The sequence below is a fragment of the Sphaeroforma arctica genome, assembly GCF_001186125.1.
Source record: "Sphaeroforma arctica JP610 unplaced genomic scaffold supercont1.144, whole genome shotgun sequence".
NCBI classification, from domain to species: domain Eukaryota; class Ichthyosporea; order Ichthyophonida; genus Sphaeroforma; species Sphaeroforma arctica.
Window position 1 is genome coordinate 11,996 of NW_014040414.1, and position 27,925 is coordinate 39,920.

At 42.6% G+C, this 27,925-nt stretch overlaps 4 protein-coding genes across 5 annotated transcripts; 2 read left to right on the forward strand and 2 right to left on the reverse strand.

Moving 5' to 3' along the window:
• Positions 1-1,588: 1,588 nt before the first annotated feature.
• Positions 1,589-5,898, forward strand: SARC_02995 (hypothetical protein; the record flags this gene model as incomplete). The annotated part of the gene is made up of 4 exons (XM_014303213.1): positions 1,589-3,832; positions 4,541-4,814; positions 5,129-5,308; positions 5,545-5,898. Exons 1-4 carry the CDS (start codon positions 1,764-1,766, stop codon positions 5,896-5,898), a joined length of 2,877 nt encoding a protein of 958 aa, XP_014158688.1. The 5' UTR covers positions 1,589-1,763.
• On the reverse strand, positions 4,740-8,319 carry SARC_02996 (the record flags this gene model as incomplete). 2 transcript variants are annotated; one of them, XM_014303215.1, is made up of 2 exons in its annotated part: positions 8,029-8,319; positions 4,740-7,714 (listed from the first exon to the last, which is right to left on the reverse strand). In XM_014303215.1, exon 2 carries the CDS (start codon positions 7,706-7,708, stop codon positions 6,362-6,364), a length of 1,347 nt encoding a protein of 448 aa, XP_014158690.1. In that variant the 5' UTR covers positions 7,709-7,714; positions 8,029-8,319. The 2 variants fall into 2 exon arrangements, with proteins under 2 accessions (XP_014158690.1, XP_014158689.1); XM_014303214.1 differs by having other exon boundaries at positions 6,362-7,714; positions 7,989-8,076.
• A 4,244-nt stretch (positions 8,320-12,563) lies between these two features.
• SARC_02997 (hypothetical protein) lies at positions 12,564-19,956 on the forward strand. Its single transcript, XM_014303216.1, has 14 exons — positions 12,564-12,912; positions 13,952-14,387; positions 14,824-14,950; positions 15,194-15,371; positions 15,878-16,080; positions 16,451-16,558; positions 16,705-16,810; positions 17,239-17,377; positions 17,631-17,773; positions 18,052-18,203; positions 18,444-18,570; positions 18,773-19,007; positions 19,311-19,371; positions 19,657-19,956. The coding sequence occupies exons 1-14, from the start codon at positions 12,725-12,727 to the stop codon at positions 19,710-19,712; spliced, it is 2,259 nt and encodes a 752-aa protein (XP_014158691.1). The 5' UTR covers positions 12,564-12,724; the 3' UTR covers positions 19,713-19,956.
• On the reverse strand, positions 19,951-26,801 carry SARC_02998 (hypothetical protein; the record flags this gene model as incomplete). The annotated part of the gene is made up of 17 exons (XM_014303217.1): positions 19,951-20,218; positions 20,462-20,554; positions 20,737-20,828; positions 21,169-21,244; positions 21,534-21,667; positions 21,953-21,985; positions 22,349-22,424; positions 22,702-22,776; positions 23,107-23,284; positions 23,536-23,596; positions 23,796-23,904; positions 24,099-24,185; positions 24,772-24,802; positions 25,056-25,103; positions 25,477-25,514; positions 25,784-25,888; positions 26,718-26,801. The coding sequence occupies 17 exons, from the start codon at positions 26,799-26,801 to the stop codon at positions 20,150-20,152; spliced, it is 1,389 nt and encodes a 462-aa protein (XP_014158692.1). The 3' UTR covers positions 19,951-20,149.
• Positions 26,802-27,925: the final 1,124 nt, after the last annotated feature.

Genomic DNA, 27,925 nt, shown 5'->3' on the forward strand with positions numbered 1-27,925 from the left:
AAATTGATTTGTATCGAAATATATGCATATATATATATAGATATATATATATATACCATATAGTCACGAGACAGATATGCTATGTGGATAATGTGAATAGTAGCATATTTATGTTGACTCTATCAAAATCGCGCTCCCAGCGGCACAAATAATTTCGTTCTCCGAGTTCGGGTATTGCTAGTGAAGGTGTGTAACTGTGCAGTTAGTTTACTGACCCATATCTGGTCATTCCAGACTACTTACTTATAGCTATGAATTTCACATACCGAACTCCGAGTAATCGTTTGTTCGAATTCAGCAATTCTTTCCTTGACATTCAGGCAGGTCTCCTCATCCGAAGAGGCTTCCTCTTCGTCCATCGCGGCTCTATGCTCAGCTACACTTTCTAAATGTCGTATTTCTGCATTAATTTCTAGACTCCCTTTGTTACTTGTAGCTTCAATTAGTTCGTCGTCAATACGCTTTGAAGATAGCGTAGTGGGAACACAATTTTGTCTCTTCCCGGCGGACAAACATACGAGGTATTTATAACTATATATTCATCATCGCAGTACCCCATCAGAAAGAAAAAAAATGGAATCAGCAGCGGTTCGGACTATCGGTTCATCACAGTATTTTCATTTGTCATGGTTATCGCTGCTATGGGGCTGCATATTCTCTTTTTTCTTTTCTTTTTTTCAATGGCCAATGGGCGGCTTGTCCTACAGGCCTGAGGGCAGGCTGAGGCCTACAGTCTACACTCTATAGTAGAGGCTCTATTAAATAGCTACACAGTAGCCCTTTTTTAATTGTTCTACTCGTTATTTTTGTTCGCAACCTATCAGCATTCAGCGGACAGTTGGATGACCACTGATGAGTCATAGTCCCTCTGGGGTCCGGCCCCAGTCACAGTGGCCCAGTCCGACTCCAGACTCCAGTGTCCATAGTCCACACTCTGCAGGCCGCAGGGTGCACACCCCAAGGGCCAAGGGCCCAATGAATATTGGGGCCCAATTTTTAAAAACGGTACAACACTCCACACAACAACAAGAGAGGTGTACTGTGGACTGTCAGTTCCAGAGTCCAGACTGCCAGTATACAAAAAGATTAAAAAAATACATCCCATACAGCGTATAAAAAAGTCAACGTAAAACTACGCGTCATAAATTCATAAATTTATACGTACTTTTGCACAGAATTTACCGTATTATATTTAGCTAAAAAGAAACGTATACACTAGAGGCTGGTACATGATGTAGTATTTATTTTTTTGAAATACATGACCCGGGAACGAACCCAAGAGTCCAAGTCCCAAGACATTATAACGCACGAAAACGTAGCACGCTTTATGCTAAACGCATTCACTTGAAAGCAGTGTTTACGATATACGGATTGAAGCCTGTATGTATGTATAAGTGTCTATATCCAGATGACCGGCATAATATACCACCGGCACTTACTGTGTATGTGACTACATTTTATATTTATTTATAACCGCTATGTGTGTAAAAACCTCTGGGAATCGGGCGGGACTACGGGAGTCAATGACATGACGTAAAAACTAAATATATATATTACTTTTACTTGGAAACCTACACAGGTGACAGGACATAATCCGATAAGAGGTCTGATATATTTATCATACTGGGGCGAACGGTTACATGTTAGCAGTGTCTCCGTAGTCCATATCTACTGTTGATACATTTGTGTTCGAGATCTTGTAAAATCTACAATTAAATCAAAGTACTGTCGACAAACAACTAGCGATCCTCAGATACAGAATTATGACCACTTTCACCGGTGGTGTACAGAGACCAACTCGTACACTTCCACCTGGTTGTAAGGGACCTGTTTGTGCATCGCTACACTTATCTGTTAGTAGACTAGTTTTAACCAAAGATGTAGGACCACGTACACTAATACCCGCTGCATGTGTACTTGTACATTGGTACGACGAGGAGAAGTATGCAGCTACTGAGACACCACTACGACTACTCCCTGTGTGTTCGTATGCAGCAAAGGAACGCACAGCTAGGTCAGCGAGTACAAATATAAAATCTATCCATCCTACTAACAGTTCGTCACCGGATCGTGTAAGCGCGTACAACCCTCTCCGCTACACACATACCTACCAAATATTATGCAATACGGAAGGCTTTACGTCGTATTTGAGTAAGCATGGCGGTTGGGAGCTTAAGGTGAATGATCAGGTATCGGGGAAACCGATTGGCGTTGTACGCATACCTGGACTGAGCACTTTAACAACCCTTTCGCCTCTGATAAAGCACTATGCTGTGCGTACTGCAGACCGTACTAAAGTGGGAGAACTCACGGTCGCATTGCACTATCAGCCGGTGTCCCCACCACGCACACGCAGAGCTCACAAGAAGCATACGAATAAGGATGATGGCAACGAAGTCGACAATAGTGCACGCAGCAAGTCGGACGCAAACGATATTAGCCATAATACTGCGAAAGAGGATCTTGACAGTTCCGAGAATTGGAAAACGCCCGCGTGTGTAGCACGTGACGCCAGATATATAAAGTTCAGGGACCGGGACCGGTGGCGGATTTCGCCTATAGCTTCGTCGCAGACGCAGGATTCAGATAGTAGCGTGGAACCAAACATAGATAGGAAAAATGACAAAGATAAGCACTCAAGAAATAGCGACAGAGCTCGAGAGGAAAGACCGAGAAGAAGTGGGCGTGAAGCACACAATGGGCGCACTGAGTCGACAATTCCCCACTTTGGGCCGTCGAGAGTATACAACAGCACATATGCACAACGGTCTCCACATACGCAGAGCTACTCACGACAGCATCCACCCAATGTGCTGGACAATGACGATGGTCTGTTGAGAGATGTGTTAAAACACTTCCTGAGAAACAGCTGGCCCAGGAACGAGAGATCGGAGTACGATGCGTATGGCTTAGGATCACATAGAGACGGCTATAACTACAAGCAATGTAATGATGATAAAGATACAGGAAAGAGTTATGGTTATGATAACCAACGAATGTCATCCCAGTTCACGTGTCGTAGACCTCCATACGAGCCGAATACAGGTACAGATATACACGGCAATGTATACGAGCGCTACAGATATCCTAGTCATGCAGGCAGTAGGGTCAGTCAGCAAGTTTGGGTAGGCTTTGGTCTGTGTAACCAGCCACGATGCACGTGTATGCACGACCTTCTGAAGACAAGTAAGGTGCGTGTGCACCTGGAAGACACTTTTGCCTACAGGACAGATGTATGCTTAGTCAAGCCGCTGATCTGTTTATTCCAGGTGGAACGGCACGAATTGGCTGCCTTAGCGGGTAGAGATGAAAATGTACTAATTCCTATCGTATTTACCAAGGAGGGCAGCAGCCGTGGTGGACGCAGCGACAGTGAAGGAGAAGTTGTGCGTAATATTGCGAAGACCAAGGAAAGAAGTAGTCAGACCGTGGGTGTAGCTAAAGTAGATATACTCGGGCTGTGCCAGTCTATGTGTGCACCCGGAGATGTAGATGCCACCCAGCCCACCACTTTATACAATGTACACTCGCCCAAATCCGGTAAGAGCAAGGCACGTATACATGTCTGCACTGCCGCGGGTTCGTATGCGCATGTGATGCGTGTGTTGTACCAGACGAGTGACGTGGCTTCATCAGATCCACAGACATCCTCGCACGCAAAGACCACTGGAGATAGTAATAGCACTGATGGGGGGTATAGTAAGGGTGCGCATACGTCTACCAGAAGCGATGGTATGGGCAGCGAGGAATCCCGCTGGGCACGACCGACGAATCAAACCGCGGGTAAACCCGGGATTGGAGATCCGGCAGTAAATGATCGCCAGTGTTCCAGGTGTGTTGCGCGTGATTGTTTGTGGTTTTAGTATGCGGAGCAGTATGTATAAGTATAGCGTGTAGGCGATGTACACTGAATGTGCTGTTGTCATTGCACATTATAAGTATTTGAAAGTGCCACTTATATAGTATGTACAAACATGTTTGACGAATCCAAGGTGATGTCATGCTGTGGCGATAAGTTTACTTGGGCTGCGATATAAACACTCCGACATACGTCAATGTATGACTTGTATCTGCCTGGCTAAGCAAACGATAATAACGCATAGAATCGCTTGAAGTAGTCCTGATTTCCGTAATATTAGAGGGCTAAAATCATCTCGCACTGAAGCGACAACAGATAAGTACTTGAAAGTGTCACTTGTATAATATGTGCAAACTTGTGTGGCGAATCTGTGGTGATGTCATTTCGTGCCGATATATTCACACGGGCTGCGATATAAACGCTTCAACATGACTTGTATCTCCTGGTTAGCCAATCGTTAGTATTGTATAGTATTTTTGCAGTAGTCTTGAATTCCGGGACATTAGAACGCTAAATCCATCTCACACTGAAGTGACAACGGAGAATGTCTTGTGTCATTCAGGATCGACACTTCCGTGCGTCTACGCTATTCGTTTCTAGGACTTTGCTGGTTTATACACGAATACGAATATGCCATTTGTTATCATAGACACTCACGTCACGTCATAATTCGGCCTGCAGCAATCCTTCCGTGTCCGGCGTTCGATTGGTAATCTCTGCAATCAGCCCCATCACCGGTGCCCCCTTAAATGCCAAAGCTTGTTTTGCATCTACAGACGAATACTTACTCAAGTACAGATTTCCCTTCACCAAAGATCATGAGGTTACCACCACGGGCCTCTCAGTGAGTGCCAATGATAGTTCAGCCGACGGGGGTGCACGGAAAGCCACTCCATTGATCCACATACACGCACACTCGATCGTGGTAACGGATGCACAGCTCAAGGACACGATGGTGAGTTTTAGTTTAGTGGCTATGCTGCTACTTATTCTTTTTTTATTTAAGTGGGTATAATACCATGCTGCTTTCTATGAGTGAAACTCGCATCGGTCAATATACCTCATTCTTCCACAAATCGTGGCGCGTGAAAAAGAAGAGTTTTATTTTCGTATTTAACACCAACTATTCAATTGGAACAGTAAGGTCCGGGCAGATTTTCTATTGAAAATTTCGTTGTACTCGAAACAAACAATATGTTCTTTGGTACGTACACATACATGCGAGTTTTTCTAACTGCTTTATACACCGTCATATTGATACATTTATAGGGACAAAGCTTAGTGTTCCGTATGTGGCGACGTCACTCCATTGACAACACTGGGTGTCAAGAAGACCATTTCATCGGCTCTGTCATAGTCGATCTGTCAGGCCTGTCTCTTGGTATCGACGAAATTTCCGGTTGGTATAATCTTTGTGGCGAACATTGCCACGTCCTCGGCCAACTCAAGGTGTGTAGTTGTGGATTCTCAACTCTGAGCTCGCTTCTTCACTTCTTTCTTTTGATATTAGCCATGTGAATTGGCTGCACGTCAGATTTGCGCGATCACATATACTGGTCGTAGTTTGTGTTAATTGTTGTGAGTTGTCATTAGGTTGTTTGTGCCTCTGAACTACGACAAGTTTATTTTCATTTGGATATGCTCCGATCACAGTCTCATATAATTCACTCCTGTGCACACGCCAGATCCACTTCCATCCGCGATATACTTCGATGACACACCTATCCGTCCCTTCGAACCTACAAACATCCGTTGCTGGCAACAACAGCATATCCAACCACCGCTACAGTCAATCCAATATACAAAATCAGTACAAAACACAAAACCAGCACAGCACACATAGTCAACTGCCAAACACTGCCACATCATCAATCGATACACGGGCCGCCATGGGCGACTTTGATGTCGCCCCTCCGTCCTCCCTGTCGCACTTGTACGCCTCCATCTCGGTCAAGTCTGAGTCATTCTTGGCGCAGCAACTGCTTAATAATATGGACGATTTAGATAAGATGAACAAGGCACTGGTAGCTTTAGAATAAATTTACATTGCCAACAAATGTAAAATAAATTTCAAACGGTTACCCATAAAACTCCCTGCCCTCCGCAGCACCATACACAATACGTGTACTGATATAGCATACGGTCTCGTTTGGAGTGTCCTCAGTGGGTATCGATTGGATTATTTTCCTATTGGTGGGGCTGCACGCCAGTAACATCATTATATCTATTTAGATGCCACCTTATAATTCTCGTTCTAGTGATACAGTTGTGCGAGTCGACAAGGAAGTCATGGAAAGGATCAACAAATTCGTTCCTGAGCGAGCATTGAAAACAGACTTTATCGATATCATGCTACAAGAAAGAAATGATCAACAGTAGAACCGCTCAGAATACGAAAATTGTCATTTAACTTCAATTTCTAAAACCTAAGACGAGGTACAAATGTAGCGCAATTGACCGAGCTCGTCGCGATATGATACAAACACTTCAAGATCGATTGTATCAAATCTGTTCTCGTAAGTATAGTGCCACCGCCTCGGCCTGCTCGATGCCCACTCTCATCAGGAATGCCGAGCTTCTGCCGTAACTTTTGTTACCCAGCACAAAGAAGTTAGGTTCCGGCGTCAGCAAACTATCAATTCCTGGGGTAGCCTGTGTTAGACAGTCACCCGAAGCTCCCAGAAGCGTTGCAGCCAACGCCATCGGACCCTCAGTAGCGTAGCATGTGTGTACTTGAAGCTCGGAATGTATGGATAGATCCGGGCGCATGCCCACGTTGGACACGAGATAGTCTACATCTAGTTTGTGCACTGGTAGCCGCTCGGCTGTGGGATCGGTGGCGTCTATGGTCAGTGTGATTGTAGGCGTGCTACCATTGGTGCTCTCATTGAGGGTGGCATATGTGATGGTGCAATTGTCTATATGGGCTACCTTGTTCTCCATCCCAGATCCATCCCCTTCGGGCTCCGGGTTTCTGCTTACTAATTCGTTAGCCATCTCACATAGCGCCGCTCTGTTCTGAAGTGCGTCCCCTTCGAGTACCCGATACAACTGACCACTTTTACCGAGCACTCTCCTGGTAAGCCAGTATATCTGTTGCACAGTTGGCGAATCAATCAGATTTCGCACAGATGTGGCTGCAGAATACCCGGAACCTATCACAGCCACGCGCTTGCCCTTCACCTCGCCCACCTGTGGTATCAGTCTAGTGAAGAAGCTCCCACTGTCCTTATCCCGGGACAATTGCTTCTCGCCGATTGCAGGCATCCCACCCTCACCAAACCATGAATAGTCAGATCGAGTGCCTGTACAATCAAGCACAGCGTCTACGTCTCTGAAACAAAATTCATCACCCACAGATTCTTTCTTGCCGCCAAGAGGTATCCTCGTACATAATATATTAAACTTGCCCTTGGAACGTGCTTCCTTGCCCATGTCTCGCTTCAGTAGCCCAGATCGGCCCACTGATACCACCCGAGTCCGCAAGTGCAGCTGCACGTTATCGCACTTTACGAGTGCCTTCGCAACCGGTTCGAGATACTGATCGATGTACTCTCCCCCTGTCACACACTTGTCACCATCATAACCTTCGGCGTCCTGTCCATCAGATCGTAGTACTTCTCGGGACGAAGTGGATGTGTTGTACTTCCAGGGCGAAAACAAACGCACATGCGGCCAATTTTGTCGGATGTTCGACGCGATTGTATCTCCGGCTTCGAGTATAATTATTTCGCTAATATTAGGCAGACTCCTCTGCAAAGCGCTGGCACACTCAATTCCAATTGGACCAGCTCCGAGAATTGCCACCCTCTGGGTATGCGTATCTGCGTTGGTCATACTTTTCGTCATCAACAGCTGCGAGTGGTACGAAAACAATATGAAAGATACTTGTGGTCAACCATAGTACACGAGTACATTCCATTCTATGCACACTTATTGTCCGTCTAAGTAGTATCGGAAGAAAAGGATATTTCGAATCTGGCTCGAGAAGGTGTTACATACATTTGAGATATGCGAGATATTACCGTACGCATCACATGTACATATTTGGTACGACTTTACGAGAACAATTATTAACAAGACTGCGTTGACGGTATATGCGGATATGTACACCTAGACATTTACTTACATTCATAGAGGCAATTAAATATTGACGATTGTCTCGATACCTGGTACTGCGTAGGAATTTGTGATGTTTTAGTCAATTACTAGCAGAAGTATTGGATTGTATGCATATATGTTCGCAATGCCTATTGCTTATATACCCGTTTAACTGTTCTGCATGAAGCTGTATTTATTTCCAGAGTTGGCCTCTGCACTAGAGAAGTATAAATGGTTCTCGTTCATATCCTCTTCAGTACGGATGTGATGCACAAAAAACTTGGGACGAACTTCCAGACTCTTCCATGGCCCTCTGGATTTTGCCGTTGTGATTTTTTCTGTTGAGATTATGTACTTGTGAGAATGAGGCTATGATTTCAGATTTTATATAGATTTTCTTTGATGACACAAAATTGAAACTTACCTTTTCAAGAACATTCTGGACAGTGACCAGAGTGTACAGAGTACAGACCGTCTCCCTGCGGCCTGCGGCCCTGCGACCTTGCCTCTCGTCAAATTGAAATGACTGATGATCATGACTTCATGTGAGTTGTCACTACTCGTTTTTGAGATTTGTTTCAGAAATACAGAGTTTCGGATTTTTATTCGCTGTCATACATGACAAACCAATACTTTAAATATATAAAATACTGAAAGAAATTTAACGGAAACGCATATTTATTCAATTTTTAAAAATATTGTACAGTAAGTTGCACCACTGTTTGACTGTTTTCTATAAAAAAGAACTTTATGTAGCGCGGGTCTTTTAAAAATATTGTACAGTAAGTTGCACCACTGTTTGACTGTTTTCTATAAAAAAAGAACTTTATGTAGCGCGGGTCTTTTGGCGCCGAATTTTGAATAAAGGAACGATACATGCACCCTATTAACCTATTTACACATATAATTACTGTATGGCTATACTTTTTTAATAAAACAAATAACAAAAATTAAAAAGTTAAACAGAAACGCTTTTATAAAATATTTAAAAAACCGTTCTTCTGAAACCGTTTTAAACTTTTAAACGGGAAACGGTTTGAGATTGCGGTGAACAGTGAGCACTGATATCTGAGTGCCTGTGAGTCACAACTCACCAGTGATTTATCCCAAAAAAAAAAAGGTATAACTACAGACTACAGAGACACTGGTGCTGACTGGACAGTGGAGCCCTTGAGTGTGGAGTGCATACGGGACAGTGGACACGCACAGTCGCACAGTCACAGTGTCACCCACAAGAGGTCACAGTGTGTCTGCATTCTGCAACTCGGCAGTCTGCAGTCTGCACTGTATCTGAGACTGAGAGTCTGAAGTGTGAACTCTGGAGTATCAACTCTTGCACAAGAAGTCTAGACTGAGAACTCTCTGACTGTGTCAGTGTGACTGTCGGTCTGATTGTTTGTGTTTTTTTGGTGTTTTTAAAAATCAAAACAAAGAGTTGAATCAAGAGACCTGAAAACAGTTGAAACTTCTTTGAGACTTTGAGTGGATTCGAGACTCTGCAATGTATTTATTTTTATTTTTAAACAAAAGAGTTTGTCAGTTCGAGACTTTATTTTTATTTTTTACATTTGTTTATATTATATTTTTACAAAATAAATAAACAAAAACACCTTTTGAATTTGTTGGAGAAGTCCATCAGTGGTCAGTATTTACAAATTAGATGCAGTACTGAATAGTGGATACTGTTCACTGTGATGACTGACGAGTGACGAGTGATAAGTGATCAGTGATCAGTCTGATCAGTCTGATCAATCCGTGACTCCTTGTGGCATGTGTCGCACTGAGTGTCGGATTCTCTCCAGAACAAGTTCTGCATACTTTACTCTGAGAGCACAAAAGACAAAATAGTCTTGCTTTTACATGCCAAGAAGTACTAGAACCTCAGGTGAGAGAGGTTATTTTTTTAAACCCAAAATGAGTAAAGTCTGTTAAAAACTATAAACTATTCAATATTTATAGGGTTTAGGGTTTACTGTATACAAATTACACATATGTAGCCTAAAAAGAACAAATTACAAAATGAAATGCGACTTCATCAACATAAATAAGGAATCTTTTTTTATGCTCTTGTTTTCTTCCTCACAAATATTTTATACAAAAATATTGTTTTGTGAGTAAAGAGTGGACATTAGCTTCCATTTCTATTGACTACCCAAAATAAAGTATAAATTGATTGAGCTACATACATCATCGCGAATTCGCGATACAAATAAAAAACTTGCTCGAGACGATTATGTCAAAATAAAATCTGATCTCGCACATAAAACGCCGCCATGTGTTTTTTTCTCTACTAGGGGTAGTCATATCAAACAGCAGCCACTCAAAGCACCCATATGCAGCCAAAGTCATAGACTCTTTAGCATGCGTCCCCTCTTGTGTGAAGCTCGGATGTATGGGGAAATCCGGACACATGCACACAATGGGTTTCATCTAGTTAATGCGCTGGAAGCTGCTCGGCTGTGGGCTGATACGTTGAAATAACGATTGTTAAGACAGCGTCACAGCGGTCAATTACTCTCCCGGAAGGATTGGATATCTTCTACTGATATACTCTTGTTTGTTCGCAATGCTCATTACGTTATATTCTTCTTCACCCACATGAAGAGATGTCAATTCCCATCCATCATATCCTCTCAAAATTAACATGTGCACCACTTAAAATTCAGGGCAAATTGCCAGACTCTTGCGTGGCCCTCTAGATTTTGTTGCGATCAAATATACATATTCTGATATTCTTCTGCTGATCTGGTGGTCTCTTTTATGTTTCTTTACTTTTCTTCTGTTGTTGTTCGCTTCTTCTCTTCGTGCTCGAGATGAGGAGAAACAGATGCGCCTGCCCTTTGTTGTCTACTTGCCTCTCTTCTTTTCTTAAATTGTTGTGGAACACTAGCGCGGCAGCGCTCCTAGAGCCTTTGACTCTTCAAGTCTTCACCCTTCTACTTCTGAAATTCCGAGTCTCTGACTGTCGCATACATACTCATCAAGTCTTCTTTCCACTCTCCACTCCCCACTCCCCATTCTCCACTCTCCACTCTCCACTCTCCACTCTCTACTCTCTACTCTCCACTCTCCACTCTCCACTCTCCACTCTCCCAAGTGACAGTCTCCAGTTATCCACTCTCCACTCTCCCCAGTGACAGTCTCCAGTTGTCCACTCTCCAGTCTTTCTGACTTTCTTTCTCTGTTATTTAAAAATAGATTCAAGATTGTAATGTTATACATATGTTTACTTATTTTTATGAGAATATATATGTATAAAACTATTTTACTCTATAGTTGGAGTTCAACCACATCCACTCGTCCAGTTATAAATTACAATAATGTACATAGGTGGATACCTTTTACTCTTGAGTCTGTACCCTGGAGTATGTGGCCCTCCGGGCAGCTTGCTGGACTCTGGACTCTGGAGTCCTGGACATTCTATTTTCAGTACATATGGATTATGGTGACCGTGGGGCGTGGGGCGTGGGGCGTGGGTGTGTACACACTGTGTATGTAAATATTTACTATTAGTATTTATTTTGACCACATAATGTATTGGACTATTGGCCAATGTCCCCATAATCATATTTACTTTGTCCTACAAAACTGTCCCTGAATTTTTCGGCTGCGTATTTCAGAGTCCAGACTCTGGGTCCTGGGTCCTGGATTCAGGACTTCAGAAGTTCAGAAGTGCAGGGCCAGGGTCCTCAGACTCCACACTCATCAAAGACGTTCCTTGTAAATATTTTCATAGCCTTCTAAATGTATAATTTAGAAGGCTATGATATTTTGGTTTGTTTGTTTTTAAATTTTTTTTAAATATGGGTTTGTTTTTTAAAAAGCAAAAACAAAACTAACCCAACCATAGCCTTCTAAATTATACAAACCAACGCAACAACAAATCCTCTTTTTTTTTAATAATAATATGAAGTCTCCCACCGGTCCCTGTGTCCCTGTCCTCTCTCTCTGAGAGCAGTACCAGGCCAGTGGCCTTAGAGAGAGACTCTCCAGAGGAGTCCAGGGCGGTCCAGGCCGCAGGGCCCATACCCGGTACCCCTCAGAGGACCCGGAGCCCCAGACTCAGGTCTCAGAGGTTCTCGTGAGTCGTGAGTCGTGAGTCTTTTGTTGGCTTCTTACAATGCTAGAGTTGTTTTTTTTTAATTTTGCCAGTTTTTCTCTCTCTCTCTACTCTAAATATAGTAGTAGAGTCTCTCTGGGGGATTGGCCCCTGGGCCCCTGGGGGCTGGGGCGGACAATCGTGAGACGTGAAGTACAGCAAAAATATTTTTACATGTTACCCCCCTGTGTGAAACTGTGTATATTGTTTTTTGTTTAGAAAATATGTTTTAAAAAACACAATAAATATGGAGTAGAGCGTGTGAGAGTCTCAGAGAGAGCAACTAAATACATATGTAAATAGAGAGTGTTTATTTTTCCGAAGGTAGAAATACGATTGCTGGCTATTTTTAGAGACTCATATCAGAATTCAGAAGATCTATAAGAAGGGAAGAAGCGCGGTAGTGTAAATACATATTTACACATATATTTATAAATAAATAGTCTAAAAATAAAAATCAACAATGTTTTTGTAAATACAATTTATAAATAATATAGTGACAATCAATAATGACCACGGGGTTTTCCAACATGACTTATTTTCAAATCACTATTAAAAAAAATACCCATAAATGTACCTATTGCTGTAGGTGTTCACACTTGTTGTCTGATCGGCATTGATTTATTGATTGTTGTCTCTGCCAATACTTTGATATCAGTTTGAATATGGTTAAAACTAAAGCCCCGTATGGGTCCTGGACATCCCCGGTCACTAGTAAGTTGGTTACCGAGAGTGGGGTCAGTCTCGGTGATTTACAATTGGACTTAAATAGCAGTCACAGTACAAGTACAGGACCCGAGTTGGCCTATTGGGTAGAGAGACGCACCGACGGACGGTCTACTATATGCAGCAGGTCAGTTCTGTTTCAATTTCGGTTTGTTTGATGTATTTTTACATGGACATAAATGCCAGGATTTTGGCGAATACATATATGCCTTGTGCTGTACATACATAAGCCCTATAGTGTTAGTTGTGTTGTAGGATCAGTACAACTCTCGATGTTCAAACAATGAATTTATTTGTCCTAAGTGATTTGTAGAGCTTAAATTTAATTGGCATGAGGTTCATTATGATTGCTTGTAATGTACTCGAATAGTGAACTGGTACAGAGAGATGTTTGTCCCTGTGAATCAAATAACACGTGCTAGAAATGAAAATAATTACATCTCTAAATTCGTTGTGTATATATAATCGTCTGGTGTCAGGAACTGTGTCTTCTCTCGCACTTCTAAGACAATCAGTGTCAATTGTCACGTAGGACACGTTGCTGCTTGCTGAAGGTGATAATCTGACAATTTAATAGAGGCGAGATTGCAGTTACCATGACAAGCCAAGTACATGACTTATGTGCTATAGACTCTCAATGTTTACTTTAGTGATAGCTGTGTACTCTTGGGTTCGTAGTTTGACTGAATGTCTTGACTCATGTGTAAGTATTCTTTGCAAAAAATATGAGCTTTAGGTACAGCATTATCCGCTGAACGCGTTTGTATGATCACGAAAGTGTTCACAGGCGACTACGCAGTGCCGTCACTTTAAGTCTGTTCACGGATGAAATACATAGCGAATCCATTCTCATTAATCATTAATGGCGAGTGGATACATGCAATCTTGAGTGAATCCCCAAGGTGTGAATACTTTTTCACGGCATTTCGACAGTTTCTTTTTTAAGTTGTAGTGCCGATGTACTGCTGCTAAGTGGCCTAGTGCCACACCTGCAACATCGGAAATTGATTATAGATTCTCGACATTATATTTTCGTCTCGAATCACCGCTTTGACAAAACTTCTAAAGGACACTCACACGCTCTCTCTATAACATCAAGCAAATAAGTATCTTGCACTTCACAGACGTTTTATTCTCAAACTAGTCTTATCGTGTCTCAATTGCAGTGCTGGAGGGCAGGAAGTAACGGATTGGACAATTCCGGCACACAGCGTTGCCTCCAAGGTGCACGAGTACGGCGGTGGCGCCTTCTTAGTCTACAATGGGACCGTATACTATGTAAACAAGGATGACCAGTACATGTACATGCAGTCTGCCCCTCTCGAGGAGCCTGTACTTCTGGGATCCCATGGAAGATACGCAGACGGTAGTGTCGATCTCAAACGGGGGAATGTGTTCTGTGTGCACGAGGACCATGCTGCCGGCGAAGGAGAAGGTCCGGCAAAATTCACCAACAATCCCATCACATCGATTGTCAGTCTGGATGTGAAGTCTAAAACTCAGAAGATTGCTGTGACTGGTGCAGACTTCTATGGATCGCCGAGAGTGTCCCCGGATGGGAAGCAACTGGCGTGGGTGCAGTGGAACCACCCAAATATGCCGGTATGTGAGTAGAAGAAAAATATGTGCATGTTTGTGTGGTGTTACGATAATGAGCAAAGTATAATCCGGATGCATGTGTGTGCTCAGAATGTATTAGATATAAAAGTTGTCCCAATTCCATCCCCATCTATAGGTTTAATTTAATTCCAAAACGTATACATTTTTAGTGAATGAATCTCTTGCTACTTCGAATAGGACGTCGGGAAGACAGCGAGGTATCGATCGCGTAAACGGATTCATATAGTGATACACATGATTCTGTGAAACGATTTGCTGGTACAAGTCCAATGCACAACGGACAATTTCGAGCTCTGCAAAAAACTATATCGATTTGATTGCGGCGCATAAACGCAGTTTGAAGTGCTCTAGCATTCACTTCCTTGATATTATCAATCAAGGCTAACAAATATGTATTGTCTTCGACCATGCTCTGTAGTGGACGAGCACTGAGCTGTGGACCGGCAACCTGTCCTCCGATGGTTTGACGGTTCAGCAAGGCTCTCAGAACCGAGTGGCCGGTGGCAACGGTGTCAGCGTGCTGGGTCCCCAATGGGCGAACGATGGTGAGTTTATTAACCTAATTCTCAAGCATCTTTTTTATCTATCTACTTTATATCTCTCACGATGAGTTGGACGATTTAATTAGCCTCGTCAGTTTCAGTCCAAATTAGGTGAGACCACTAAAATATCAAATATCTTTCGCTTAATCGTTCAAAATCTCGCCGATGGAAAGATGCAAGATGCAAGTTCATCACTCACTATGTGTCTAACACGAAGTCCTGATTTATACGTCATTGTTTTATCAGGGTCGCTATTCTGGTTGAGTGACGAAAGCGGTTACTATCATCTGTACTACGGCGACCAGTGGAGTGGGTTGGAAGGGGACGGCGATACCAATGTAATCACAGAGTTGATGACTACGGATTGCGCCAGGGCGGCGTGGCAATTTGGTCACGATCACTTTGCTATATCCACTAATAACAAGTATGTAGATAGCTCTGATGCTTGAAATCAGCATCAGTTTTGCATTTTATGAGTTTGTGTTATGGGGTGCGGGTAGTGATAGTTAACGATGTGCACAGGCTATTAGTGAGTGCTGCCTCGCATATCAATATCTTTTGTATTTGATATGAAGTTTGCTTGATTATTCGGCTATTCTGGGCTGTTTCGGTCTGTTCTTATTGCATGTAAGTTCACCCATAATGGTGTTATTGTGATTTCGTACTCACGATGCAGGAAGCGCTCGTACATATCGAGTAGATGGAGCTGTGATGGTGATTCCTTTCCTGTTTTTCTGGATATGCCAAAACCCTACAGAGCAACAGTACAGCACTCGATATCAAGTTTGCGCAAGTCTTTATTACTGCGCGTAGCCTTATCGACCATTTGTCTAGATATACGTCTATTCGACGTACATGCTGGCCATGTAATGTGCATTGCAGATGTTCACAACCATTCAAAATCAATTTTTCATGTACATATCTTGACAGATACATTGTACTGGCTACGAATGATCCCGCGAAAGGGGATAGTCTCATGTTCCTGAAGCGAGGTGATTTGGGAACGCAACCACAGATCATTAAGAGCCCATGGACTACGATCTACGGCATGAAACTCTCGCCGTCTGCAAAGTTATACCTACACGCCGGCCACCAGTCTCATCCAGAGTCGCTAGTCATGCTAGATTTAGTGGGTATGTAGGGTTTGATTACTATTTATGGGTTATTTCCCGTAGGTGTATATTCAATTGCTAATTGCGAATCTATTTATAGACCTTGGTTGCTGCTCGTGCTCTTTTTGCAGCAGGCCTGTACCGGCCGAACGTTTGAGAAACAGGACTCGCGAATGAAGTTTCTAAGTTCCACATATTCTTCAGCGCTATCGCTAGCATTTTTAATATCTTGAACAGAGCTCTTCGAACGTATCTTTCTATCCTTATCGAACAATTTTGAATATATTGCCACATACGAACCCCGATTTTGATATTAGGGGCAAATATTTACCTCGGTACATCTCTCCAAGTATCGAACATTATGCTGACGTTCACATCCCGTGCGATGCAGCGGGTGGCTTCACATCGGCAAAGGCCACTGCTACGCCATCATCGATGAAGGCTGTCACAGAATCACCGCAGAAGAGCTATGGAAGTCGCTTATTCGGATTCTACGAAAGTAAGACCGTATTCTATCGTAGCTCATGTTCCTGCCGGCTATTTTAACTTGGGAATCGATCTTGAGGGTTATGGTCGGTATCGTACGGCCAGTAAACGACGCACCATACACGTGTATTCTGATCCGCAGTCCCACTCCATTCACAGGGAAAGTGAATCAGTTACTAGACACTGTCGATTCCTATACGGAAGGTGGTGTACAAGATGCCATACAGGCTGTGGCTCAGGGGACTGATGTGCTGGTGGATACCTGGTATGTTTCGCATGGGCCGGTTCTAGTATCGTAGCACTGCCATTCATGTTGCGTCTTACGTTTGATCAGCATTTTATATATATTCACGTCTTCAACATCGACTGATCCTGTCCGTTTCTGATTCGCTTTTCTTTTCTCATCAGAGTGTTGTCTCCCCGTGTACAACTTATGATTTAGTTATCAAATCCCATTCACTCAAAAGGGGCAGGCTATTGCGAAATTAAGACGAACATCACCGTAAAATACGCTTTAGTTGTTGAATGTATGAATCTGCAGTCAAAATTACAATTAAGTTTGCCTCTCTACCCTCGAACCTGTTGATCATCCTTGGTATGTAAACCTCATAGGTTTTCTTTTTAGCAAATTTGATGTTTGTGACTCACATCGAATGTGTTTTGGTCGTGTTTATCACTTAACCTTCCTTGTAGGTATGGCGACACTTCAAAGGTACTTCGAAAATCATTAGATATCAAGATCGGAGATGGGTACGTCTGCAGAGCGAGGCATTTTACTTTCCACGCGCATGGACGCGAAGCATACGCATATTACTATGCTCCAACAAATGAGGTATACGCAGTGATGGTTTCGACCTCATGTGTTTCTGATATACATGTTTCCAAAGTCATGGATATATCGGAATTGACATCTAGGTGTCAATTCGGGTGAAAACCCATCTGCTCCCCGACTCTTGCGTATGGTACTGATGAAATTTGTGTGGTGAGTGCATGTCGGAATGCAATACATCTGGGACAAATTATTTTCTCGAATATTCACTGCTGTCACTCCAAATTTATCATCCTTTCTAATATCTCGATTGCAGGACTTCGAGCCAATGGATGGTGAGCTGCCGCCCTTGCTGGTTAAGTGCCACGGTGGACCCACTCAACAGACAAACTCAGTTATCGATCCCAATATTTTGTACTGGACATCAAGGGGTGTGGCTATTGTCGATGTAAATTATAGGTAAGTGTTTATGTGGATTTGTGACGGATCTGATCATGGCGCTGAACTACTTGCAGATGCGTGCCGCAAGCTCAAACAATTCAAAAGAAATGTCACTTGATTATCTGCATAGCATACTGAACCGCGCGAAAATTTTCATCTTATTAGCCTACATCGAATACACCAATTGGGGTATATTACTTATTGAAAAATCGCTCGTCAATTTGAATTGGCTTACAATTCATGTATCGAGAGACACCGTACGTGCTTCATACTTTTTTTTTTTGGAATTCGCCCAGCGGAAGTACGGGGTATGGTAAGAAATACAGAGACCGACTGGCAAAGACCTGGGGAATAGCCGAGGTAGATGATGTTTGTGCGGCTGCAGAGTACTTAGTTAGTAAAGGACGGGCAGATCCTAACAGACTAATGATCGACGGACGAAGTGCAGGTAACATATCAAACGTTTCATACTGTGTATATAGTGGACAAATACTATCTTTTCCTGGTATTTGATCGCTCCATCTGTTGGCTCGGCGGTGTACTCGGCCATTTTGCCGTATCACGGCCATTTCTCTGAAATTGACCCCATCTTGCAGCTTCGAGCTCTTAGAAGATATTCCTGTGCTGCTTGAATGGTAACCACATCCTGTACGTACTCACTGGTTTGTCTCGTCCCTACTATGTGCAGGCGGTTACACCACGCTTGCGTGCTTAACATTTAAAGACACTTTCAAGGCCGGCTGCAGTAAATACGGAGTGTCAGACCTTTCCGTTCTTGCAAAGGAAACACACAAGTTCGAGAGCCGGTATCTTGAGTAAGTTTTCCGAGATCATTCTTTTTCCAATGCCTACTTCATAATAGACGTCCTAAAAACAAATGAGTTTATTTTCCAATGAGATACAGTACCTGTTCTTCCCTCTGGCGTCTGTGACTTATTAAATTTCTAGCACTCAGCTACCCCTCCGTGCCGTTCATATGTTGCTAATATAAACTCACCGGACACCATCATCCCGCAGTTATTTAATTGGGCCCCTCCCGGAGGCGCAGAAGGAATACTATGAGCGATCACCATGTAACAGCGTCGACAAGCTGAACTGTCCGATGATTATCCTACAGGGAACGGCAGACAAAGTGGTGCCTGTGAGCCAAGCGACTATAATGTACGAGGCGGTCAAGGCCAAAGGGATGCCTGTTAGTTTGGTGATGTTCGAGGGAGAGGGGCATGGATTTATTAAACAGGAGAACGTCGAGGTGTGTGGGTTGTTGGAGTGTATTGAAATGAGATATTGGCTAGTTTAAGGAGGTTTATACAGAGAGAATTTGGGACTCGGGACTACACGAATTGGCCTCATAGCCATATATTACTGAACTCGTTCTATTTTTATAACCTAAATCCCTCAAAGCTATATCGAGACCGTTCATTTTCATTTGGGCCACAATCGCAAAATAGCCAATCGCGCTTCAACTTAATAATCCTAGCGGTGTAGAATTTAGCGTCTACTTCAAAAGTCACAACGCAAATCGTTCTGGTTACATTCTTCCTCTCTTATACAGTTGGCTTTGGATGGCGAGTTCTATTTCTACTCTCAGATTTTCGACTGGTCCTTGCCAAAAGGTATGTTAACGCATCCGTGCAAGTGCTGCCTCAAGTACACGCGTGTGTGAAAAAGTTTGAACGTGTAAAGACGCGTCATCTATAGTTCTCAGCCCACACGTTGACTGTGAATATGAGTGAATTCGGTCTCCACTCTTGTTTATATTCATTCACTTTACCTGTTCCTTTTAGTTGGCCAAGGGCTCTAAACTCCTATATACTTGCTTCCGCGTCTGTGGTACCTAAAGCATTACATATCGAAGTCACTCATTTTGTATCGATGCTCTCATTCACCTAACGTTGCAGACTTCCCCACGAATGTTGCCGACAAAGTGATAATTGAACAAGAAGTCGTCGTATGAGGTTTGTTGCCGGATCAAATAGCTGGTCCAGCAGTGTAGTCGGATTGCAACAGGACAATACCTTCGTGTGGATGTACATGGGCGTTATTATCTTAGGTAGAGCTTATACTGATCTGGCAGTCTAGAATAAAGGCGTCAAACCTCTCCATGGACGAACGCATGTGCAATCCTAAACATATCTAGATCGATGCGGATAGAGCTGGACTCTAGTCCCATTAAAGACAGCAATCAAAAATTTGCGTGATTCAGACCATAAATGGCAACATGCTTTATGCAAGGTGCTGTTTAGTTTTATTGCTAGTAGCTTATATCCAAATTAATTAACAGGTCGCGGTTGTATAGTGATCTCACTCATCACTTCTTTGAACTCGAAAGGCGACAGAAAGGCCCAAACCCGCGCAGCACATGTTTCGTCATGAGCACGTTCAACTGAAATTCTACTGCGCATCACCATTCAAGAACTCGTCCAGCATGACCTGGGCTGCCTCGGGTTGATCCAAGGGAACCTGCATGGGAAGAGGTCTGTAGTGAGCGCATGCTACATAGCAGGAAGAATCTATTCTAGACAGATTGTATCATTGATTGACCTCAAGTGCTCTCGGAATTATCCGATACGGTAGTCTTTCGCCATGAACTGATCAGGAATGCATCCGTAGAGCGAGTGTTACTCTATGAATGATAAACAGGAAACTTCGGACATGCAGACTGATTTTTTTCCTAATAAAATGCAAACACAAATAGTAGCATACCATGTGGCCGGCGTCAGCAATGGTCTTGAACATAAAGTTCCTGTACTTGCGGACTGTACCAGACACTTTTCCGTTCACTTTCCAGTCTTTGACCTGTACAATGTGCGTGATGATATCGTTTGATAAGCCATCGAATAAGTTGAACTAGCCGATACTGAATGCCCTCGTGAGTCGAGGATAGCCGCAAACACAAGAACATGTCTAGTGCTGTAATCAAAAGAGATGAATATAGTTAAGAGAAATTATATTCAAACAGGTATGTCGGCAGCACGAACCTCAGCCGCATTGAAGCCATCGTGACCAGACCATGGGAGCGCCAAGGTCCATTCTCGGTTGCCCATCCAGTTGCAGATGTAATCCGCTTCGCCTGTTGAGGTTATTAGAAAGTGAATAAAATCAGTAACTTTACATAGCCTTATGTACGAAATTTTAGTAAAGAGCAAAGATATACACTTTTCAACCACCATCGAGCAAAGCAGAAGATTTCGTACCGCTGTAGCAAACCGAAAGAATGAAATAAGCGAAGCAGAAAGAGCAAGACTATCTATAGCTACTAGCATATCCGACGCTGAGCAATACTGTATTCCGCTCATTATACAATTCACAAGGAGTGTCCCTAGATTAAGCGACATAAATACATGCAGAAGTAAACCAAGCGCGAATCCAAAATGATATTTCTTTCACACATCAAGTCGATGGGAACATACCAGCATAGATCAAGACATCAAGATCATCTTCCAGAAGCATTGTAACGTTCGGCGAGAGATCACGCATGAAATCAGTCTGCAACAAAACAGAAGGTAGTGAATTTCAAGCGCGAATTGCCGCAAAGAGCTGCCCCACGTTACTTCTAATATATAAGTCGCATTTCTGAGTGACAAATATCACTCAATCTGATATCTTGAATCAAACCCATGCAATGAACTACAATGTAACTCTAAGGAAACTTCGATTTTGAAACGCAAATCGATTACCGATTGAAACGCATACGATGGATGCAATTCACCAGCATACAATGATACTGCCTATGACTTCGTTAAAAAACGCATTCAAAAACAACATGATTACATACGATGAAATGCAGATTCACCAGCATATTGCAACTCTGCCATTCCTCGTCACCCTGCACGTGCAACGTCTTTCTGGTGTTGGCATCGTTAAGGAAGTCCGACACAGGCGCGAAGTCATAGCAGAGCGGGGGATGCTCTGTAAGATACAAACATAGGACAGTTGAACACTATATAACAAGGATACGCAGAGAGTTTTATGACGCCGAGCAAAAAGCGAAGCCACAACACCCACCAAGTACAGTGGAATAAAGTCTCTGTAATAATTACGACAACATAGTGCTTGATTGAAACTGTGATTGCTTGCGGTGTGAGGGCAAGACCATCTTGGTCAATCTTGTTGGACGATCTGACGTGAAATCGTGTGTATTCGAATGGAGTTCCTTCGAGTGCAAAGCCCCGTGTAAAATGAATTCACACATACCACATTGTTCGCGCACGTCGTATTGATTGAGACCTGTCGAGAAGTGACAAGAAAGAGCAAAAGATGAGCCATTCAACAGTAAATCAAATGTGCAGAAAATTAGAACTTACTTTCACAAGCAGGCGGTACAAATGCGGAGTTTTACCCGACCACCGTGAACATATGGTCGATAACAAAAAGAAGTTGATAACATAATAGTTTAACTACCTCGAATGGGATACAAACTTACCAGTCAAATCCTGGCAGGACAGACTATACTTATGTCAACGGAAACTTGGGAATCAAAATAAAGAATTGAACTGATGTGACGCTAAAATTTCTTCGGTGGGCCATAAAAATGACTACAACTCACATATATCAATACATTAACTCAAACATATTGTGATTTAACTATACCTTGCAACTTGAGAGGAACCATGAAAGCCATGTTGCAGAACTCCATCGCAGCCGGACAGGCGAGCTTAGAACCAGCCTATGATAAAACAACATGGGTTGCGACACAATCAGTGTGAGTAATCACACACAATACCACAACGACACATCCAACATTGATGTCCAGTATTGCATACTTCGATAGCACAAGTTGAGCTCAAGCTTTCACAAACGGCTTCCTGGAGTCGACAATTCGCTCAATTGTACTCTCGAAATGAATACACAGGACTTGTACCTCCGAATCCCCTGCTTTTAATAAATGAGAGTAGCATGCTCAAGCAAAGCTCAACGGAATTATATCAATAAATAGAACTTACGCTGCACTTGTTGATCAGATTCACGCAGCCGTCGACGGCACCTTCCATCGCGTAGTAGCCCATCTTGCCAACCACCTATACGTTGGGAAGTACGAATCAAATGATATGAGAGCTGGTGAAATATATTACTGACCTGGTGTAACAAGTGAGTAGAGTCAATACGTGCACAAAAAATGCGCACCATAAAGGATAGTATTCAAAAGTGTGCAAGTAGCCATAGCTGGTCCACGACTGCTGGAAATAGATCTCCCACAGGTATTGTCGTTTGAGCCAAAACTGAGCGAGGTAGCTACTCGGTGCCTACGGACAATAAACCACACACCGGATAGATAAACAAAAGTATACGGCACCTACGTATGAGATGGCGCGAGCAAATAATATACCGCACTACGGACACAGACTTACTGGGTGATACTTGTTCTTCAGCGCGTACTCGGGGTACTGGGCGTACTGAATAGCAGGGTTAGTCAAACCGTTTCCAATACCAACACCTCTTAGATTGATCTTGACGTCGCCGTCCTTCTTGGCCTTGTTATTCACCTGAATACGGGCAGCCATGGCGGGGACATAGTGACCACCGTAACTAGTTTGAAAATGGGAAACCGTGCAGATGTATTGTGAGAAGTACATTTTGAAAAATGCGGAAGCATTAATAAAGGGTTCTCGCCTTAATACTTCCCCCTACAGTCGATATCGCATTGCGGCCAAATAGTTTTACAAAAAACCCCGAATACAAATCACAGACATCTGAAATGTAAACTACAACACTAGCCGATGTCCACTGATGTCAGCAAGAGGTGTATATATGAGATTACCTATCAACCTAACAAGTACCTTTCACCGAAGAGATAGAATTTGTTCTTCTGAAGATGCGGGTTGGCTTTGAAGAACGCCTCTGTCGAATACGCATATGTAATTGAGAGAAAGATGAGAATAAGATGTGGTTGGTTGGGACGTGTGAGACATGACATTCAAACCTCGATTGTGCAGCAATATCGTACACTTGCAAGCGACCACATTACACTAACACAGTGAACTGATGGTCTCACAGGTTGCTGAAAATGAATATCACGAGAAAATATCGTTCAACGTACCCAAGAAGCGATACATTTGCGGGGCTGTGTCCCATTCGCCAGTGTCAGTTAGGCTACCAGTGGAGAAGCCTACGCCAGCAGGCTGATCGATATAGATGATGCTGGCTTGCTGTAAAGGTCAAAGATACGATACACGATAATTACCGACATTGCAAACTGGCACAATGGTAAAACAATCTCGGAATCATTCGGAAGATGTATCTCCCGACTGGATTTGAAAGGGGGAGATAGGTTTTTCTGTTTCTGTTTGACATCTGATACTCGGACATTGGATACCAAAGGCTCCTGAAAATTAACTTATACCTTGTTCCATCCGTAGGGATTGGGGTACGTCTTAAGATGATCGTCATCTCGCAGATGGCAAGGTCCATTCTCCTTCAAAAGAGCGAGCTATTCGAAGGTCAAAACGTTGAATAGGATTGTAAGAATAAAATTGTCAATACAGTGATCTACAATTTATTCTCAATGAAAACCCCCGACAAACTAACTCCCAGTTGCGCAATCACCTTTACAAGTACTCGTGGACCAATAGCTTAATATTCATGTTTGAATGTACGTTCGTTTTTATGTGCATGTCTACAAAAATCTCTGCTAGCTTAATATTCATGTTTGTATGTATGTTCGTATTTATGTGCTTGTCTACAAAAATCTCTGCTAGCTTAATATTCATGTTTGTATGTATGTTCGTATTTATGTGCATGTCTATAAACATCTCTTCTAGCTTAACATTCATATTTGTATTTATGTTCGTATTTACGTTTGTATGCATATTCGTATTGATGTGAATGTCTACAAAAATCTCTGCTGCTCACATCGTCCGACTGAGCGCAATTGGTTTGACTACTTCAGCATCAGCATCGATATAGTTCTGTACACCTATACGTATGTAACCTACGCATGCAAAAGGATTAGTCTAGTCACGTCCATGAGAAGACAAAAGCAAGAATGTACGAAGTCATAAGTTTTTTGTAATTACCTGACTGGAACATCCGGGTCCGCCTGTCAGCCTTGAACAGTGAAAAGAGACAAAATAGACCATAAATCCAACGTCAGTAGTGGCAGACATAGTACCATATCGCATGTCTAACTTGGAGACTTTAAACCCCTTCGGCACGATTGGATATAGGATCATTTGCTTCATGATGATTGATGAGTTTTTTATAGTTGGTTGTAAAAGTAAACGATTAACTTATAGTTGGTTATGATAATTGTGGAACACTCGATGAAAAGGTTTGCGTGAACTATAACACAGAAACATACCAGAGGATTAGTGGATCGTTGTCCGGATCATTTCGAGACTCAAAGGCCCTGCAAAAAAGGAAAGCATCAGTATGAGTCCTGCATCATGATACATCCACTCGGCACAGAGCAGTGAACGATAAATATACATGTATACTCAATTCTAGGTCGACACCCAACAGAATCCGTCGCTCTGTTATTTTACTTCAACGTTCATAGTGCTACACAGAGGTCGAAACAAAGTGACGTACTTGAACCTAGACACAACTCGTGAAACCCAACCCGAGGCTCAGTAAGTTGTGTACTACTACATGCCAGCATCGACCCTTCGGAGTCATTCTGATACGAAGCGGCTCACATATTGTACGCTAACCGTGTTTACAAAATAACAGTCTGTAACATTGATCGATAATTGAAATTTTAAATTTGGTTTATAGCATACCAGTAGAAGTACTTCATGTCACCACCAGCGCCGAAGTACTGCGAGCAATGGGTATCAATAGCAATGGGTGTCAGCTTATATCTAAAAGATCAGTTCGAATGTTTGTCGGTGTCATAGTATATATGAGTCTATAATTGTTGCATACCAGACCGTAGTTATATCAGTAATCATGGTAGTCATATGCACCTGCACGCGCACGCAAAATCGAGTTAAATAAATGCGTCCGTAGATTACTGCAGTTATGAGTATTTGCAGCGAATATTTAACACAATACAAGCAAATTACACAAGACAAGCAAACTACATACTCCAGCCACGGAATGCACATCATCGCAGAAGCCCTTTGGGACGTCACCGCCCTTTGATTCGTTGCCAGCATTCAAGTCATTCTCATCAGCCTCGATGCTGATTGCCTGATAACAGATGATGCAAAAGGTAATATATCGGAAGTCGAAAACTTAGATAAATCCCACTCCGTTGTTTTACGTCTAAAAGAGTGTGCCATGTACGTGTCAGGTTATCGTTGTGCATCTCCTAGCAGTAACCTTAAAGGAAATTGCAAGTGTACGCTCAAAAATCTTTCGCCGGTCTACAGGTATTTAGCAATTGGAATTTGACCAGAATATGCACCTCACATATATAATCGTAACCAAAATGTGTACCTCGCATGTATAATCGGCCGTGCCGTACAATACACCAAAAAATTAAAACCAATCAGGTGTGATACGTTTTTACACCTGAGGTAACAAAAGATACTCAAATAATAACCTCACAAGTAGAAGCAATCTGTGCATCGGTGAACTTTATGAGACGGATTGCAAATTAGCCGTTTAATACATATACACACAGAAACCCAATGTACCAGAAAAGAAAGCGAAACACTACTGCGATATAAAGTTCACTAAATCAGACCGCATGGCAATGCAAAATCCGGAATAACAGCATTCTATTGTCCTTGGCATATGCAGCTAACATTTATCGTGAATGCTATATACGAGCTGGCGAGTGATAAGGCATCGGTAGGCCGCTGTCTAAAATTCTTGCTATATTCGCAGGTGAACGAACGTGTCCAAACAGTATCTATGATGACTATATGCCGCTTCCAAAGAAGTGAGTCATATACAACTAATGATGACAATGTGATGTAAATACGAATCAGAACTAACACCTATCTCTTTTTGGGGGGTTCATCACAAACTCTGCACACATAAACCGATTGAACACTCAGGTAAGGATGCGTACCTGCATTCTTGGCCTAGTCTTCGGTTCGGTGGCCGCGGCAGCAGCCGCTACCAACGCGCTCACGATTACGCACGCTACCTTCATTCTAAAATATCACTATATGAGACAGAACCAAAGAAATACATGATAAGAACGTATTAGGGAGGAAGAATGATAAATATTTGGAAAGCAATATGTTAAACAACAATTACATTAAGTATTGAGTGCCTCCAGCATACTATATTATATCGAATATTTAATTTATGCATATCCAGGATAAATGAAATATTGACATTGAGGCGGACCATGGAAGCATCGCGCATAACGTTGCCATCGTAATAGTTTCCTGGAAGAAGTTATGATATTTAACAATGGCTAGGATTCGGCAGACAAGATATATGAAGTCCACCACTTTGTTTGGAAACTGTAAACATATATGTGCAAAAATGGTGACCGGCGAAAGCGTGTTAAAATGTCTGATTTAGAAGGCAATGGTTAAAAACAATCAATTTTTGAGTGCACACAGACTAATTGCATCGCTTTTAAGACGCGTCATTGATATGACATAATTTAACGACAATGAACTTCTCAAAGGCACATATAAAAATCACGATGCGTTAGACAGGCGCATATATTCTGTGAGAATCAAGTACAGTAAGATAATATTCAGCACATGACATAGTTGTATATGAAGTTCGCGTGCTTGGCATGCCATCGACATGCGCTACTACTTCATTGTACCCAGCTATGTTAGTAGATTATATCACAAACCTTAGATGAGCTTGTCAACTAGGAATAGATTTGCTGCGTCGATGCAACGTAGTCTTATAGTAGTATTGTAGTAGTAGTAGAAGCAAAATTATCAAAGGCATTTCGTTCACAATACCTACTATAAATAGTTCTTGTCTATTTATGCCCAGGTGATAGGCCAACTCACAAGTCACAACACTGACAGACTGTACTCCATCATGAGATGACACTGATGATGGCACAAATATTTATATGTAAACATTCCGCTCAGTATTTGTTCACCCTGTACTTATTTTTAACTATTTATCGATTTATGATTCGTCCAAAGCTGGAACCCGGAGTACGGGGTATGCTCTTTTTTTTTAGACAACAAATGAATCAAGGTTTCAGCAGGGTTATAGGGTTTTCCAAGGAAGTCTCAGACCCAGGCCTACTTTCAGACTCAGACTCGCTCTCTCTCTCTCTCCCCCGACCCGACG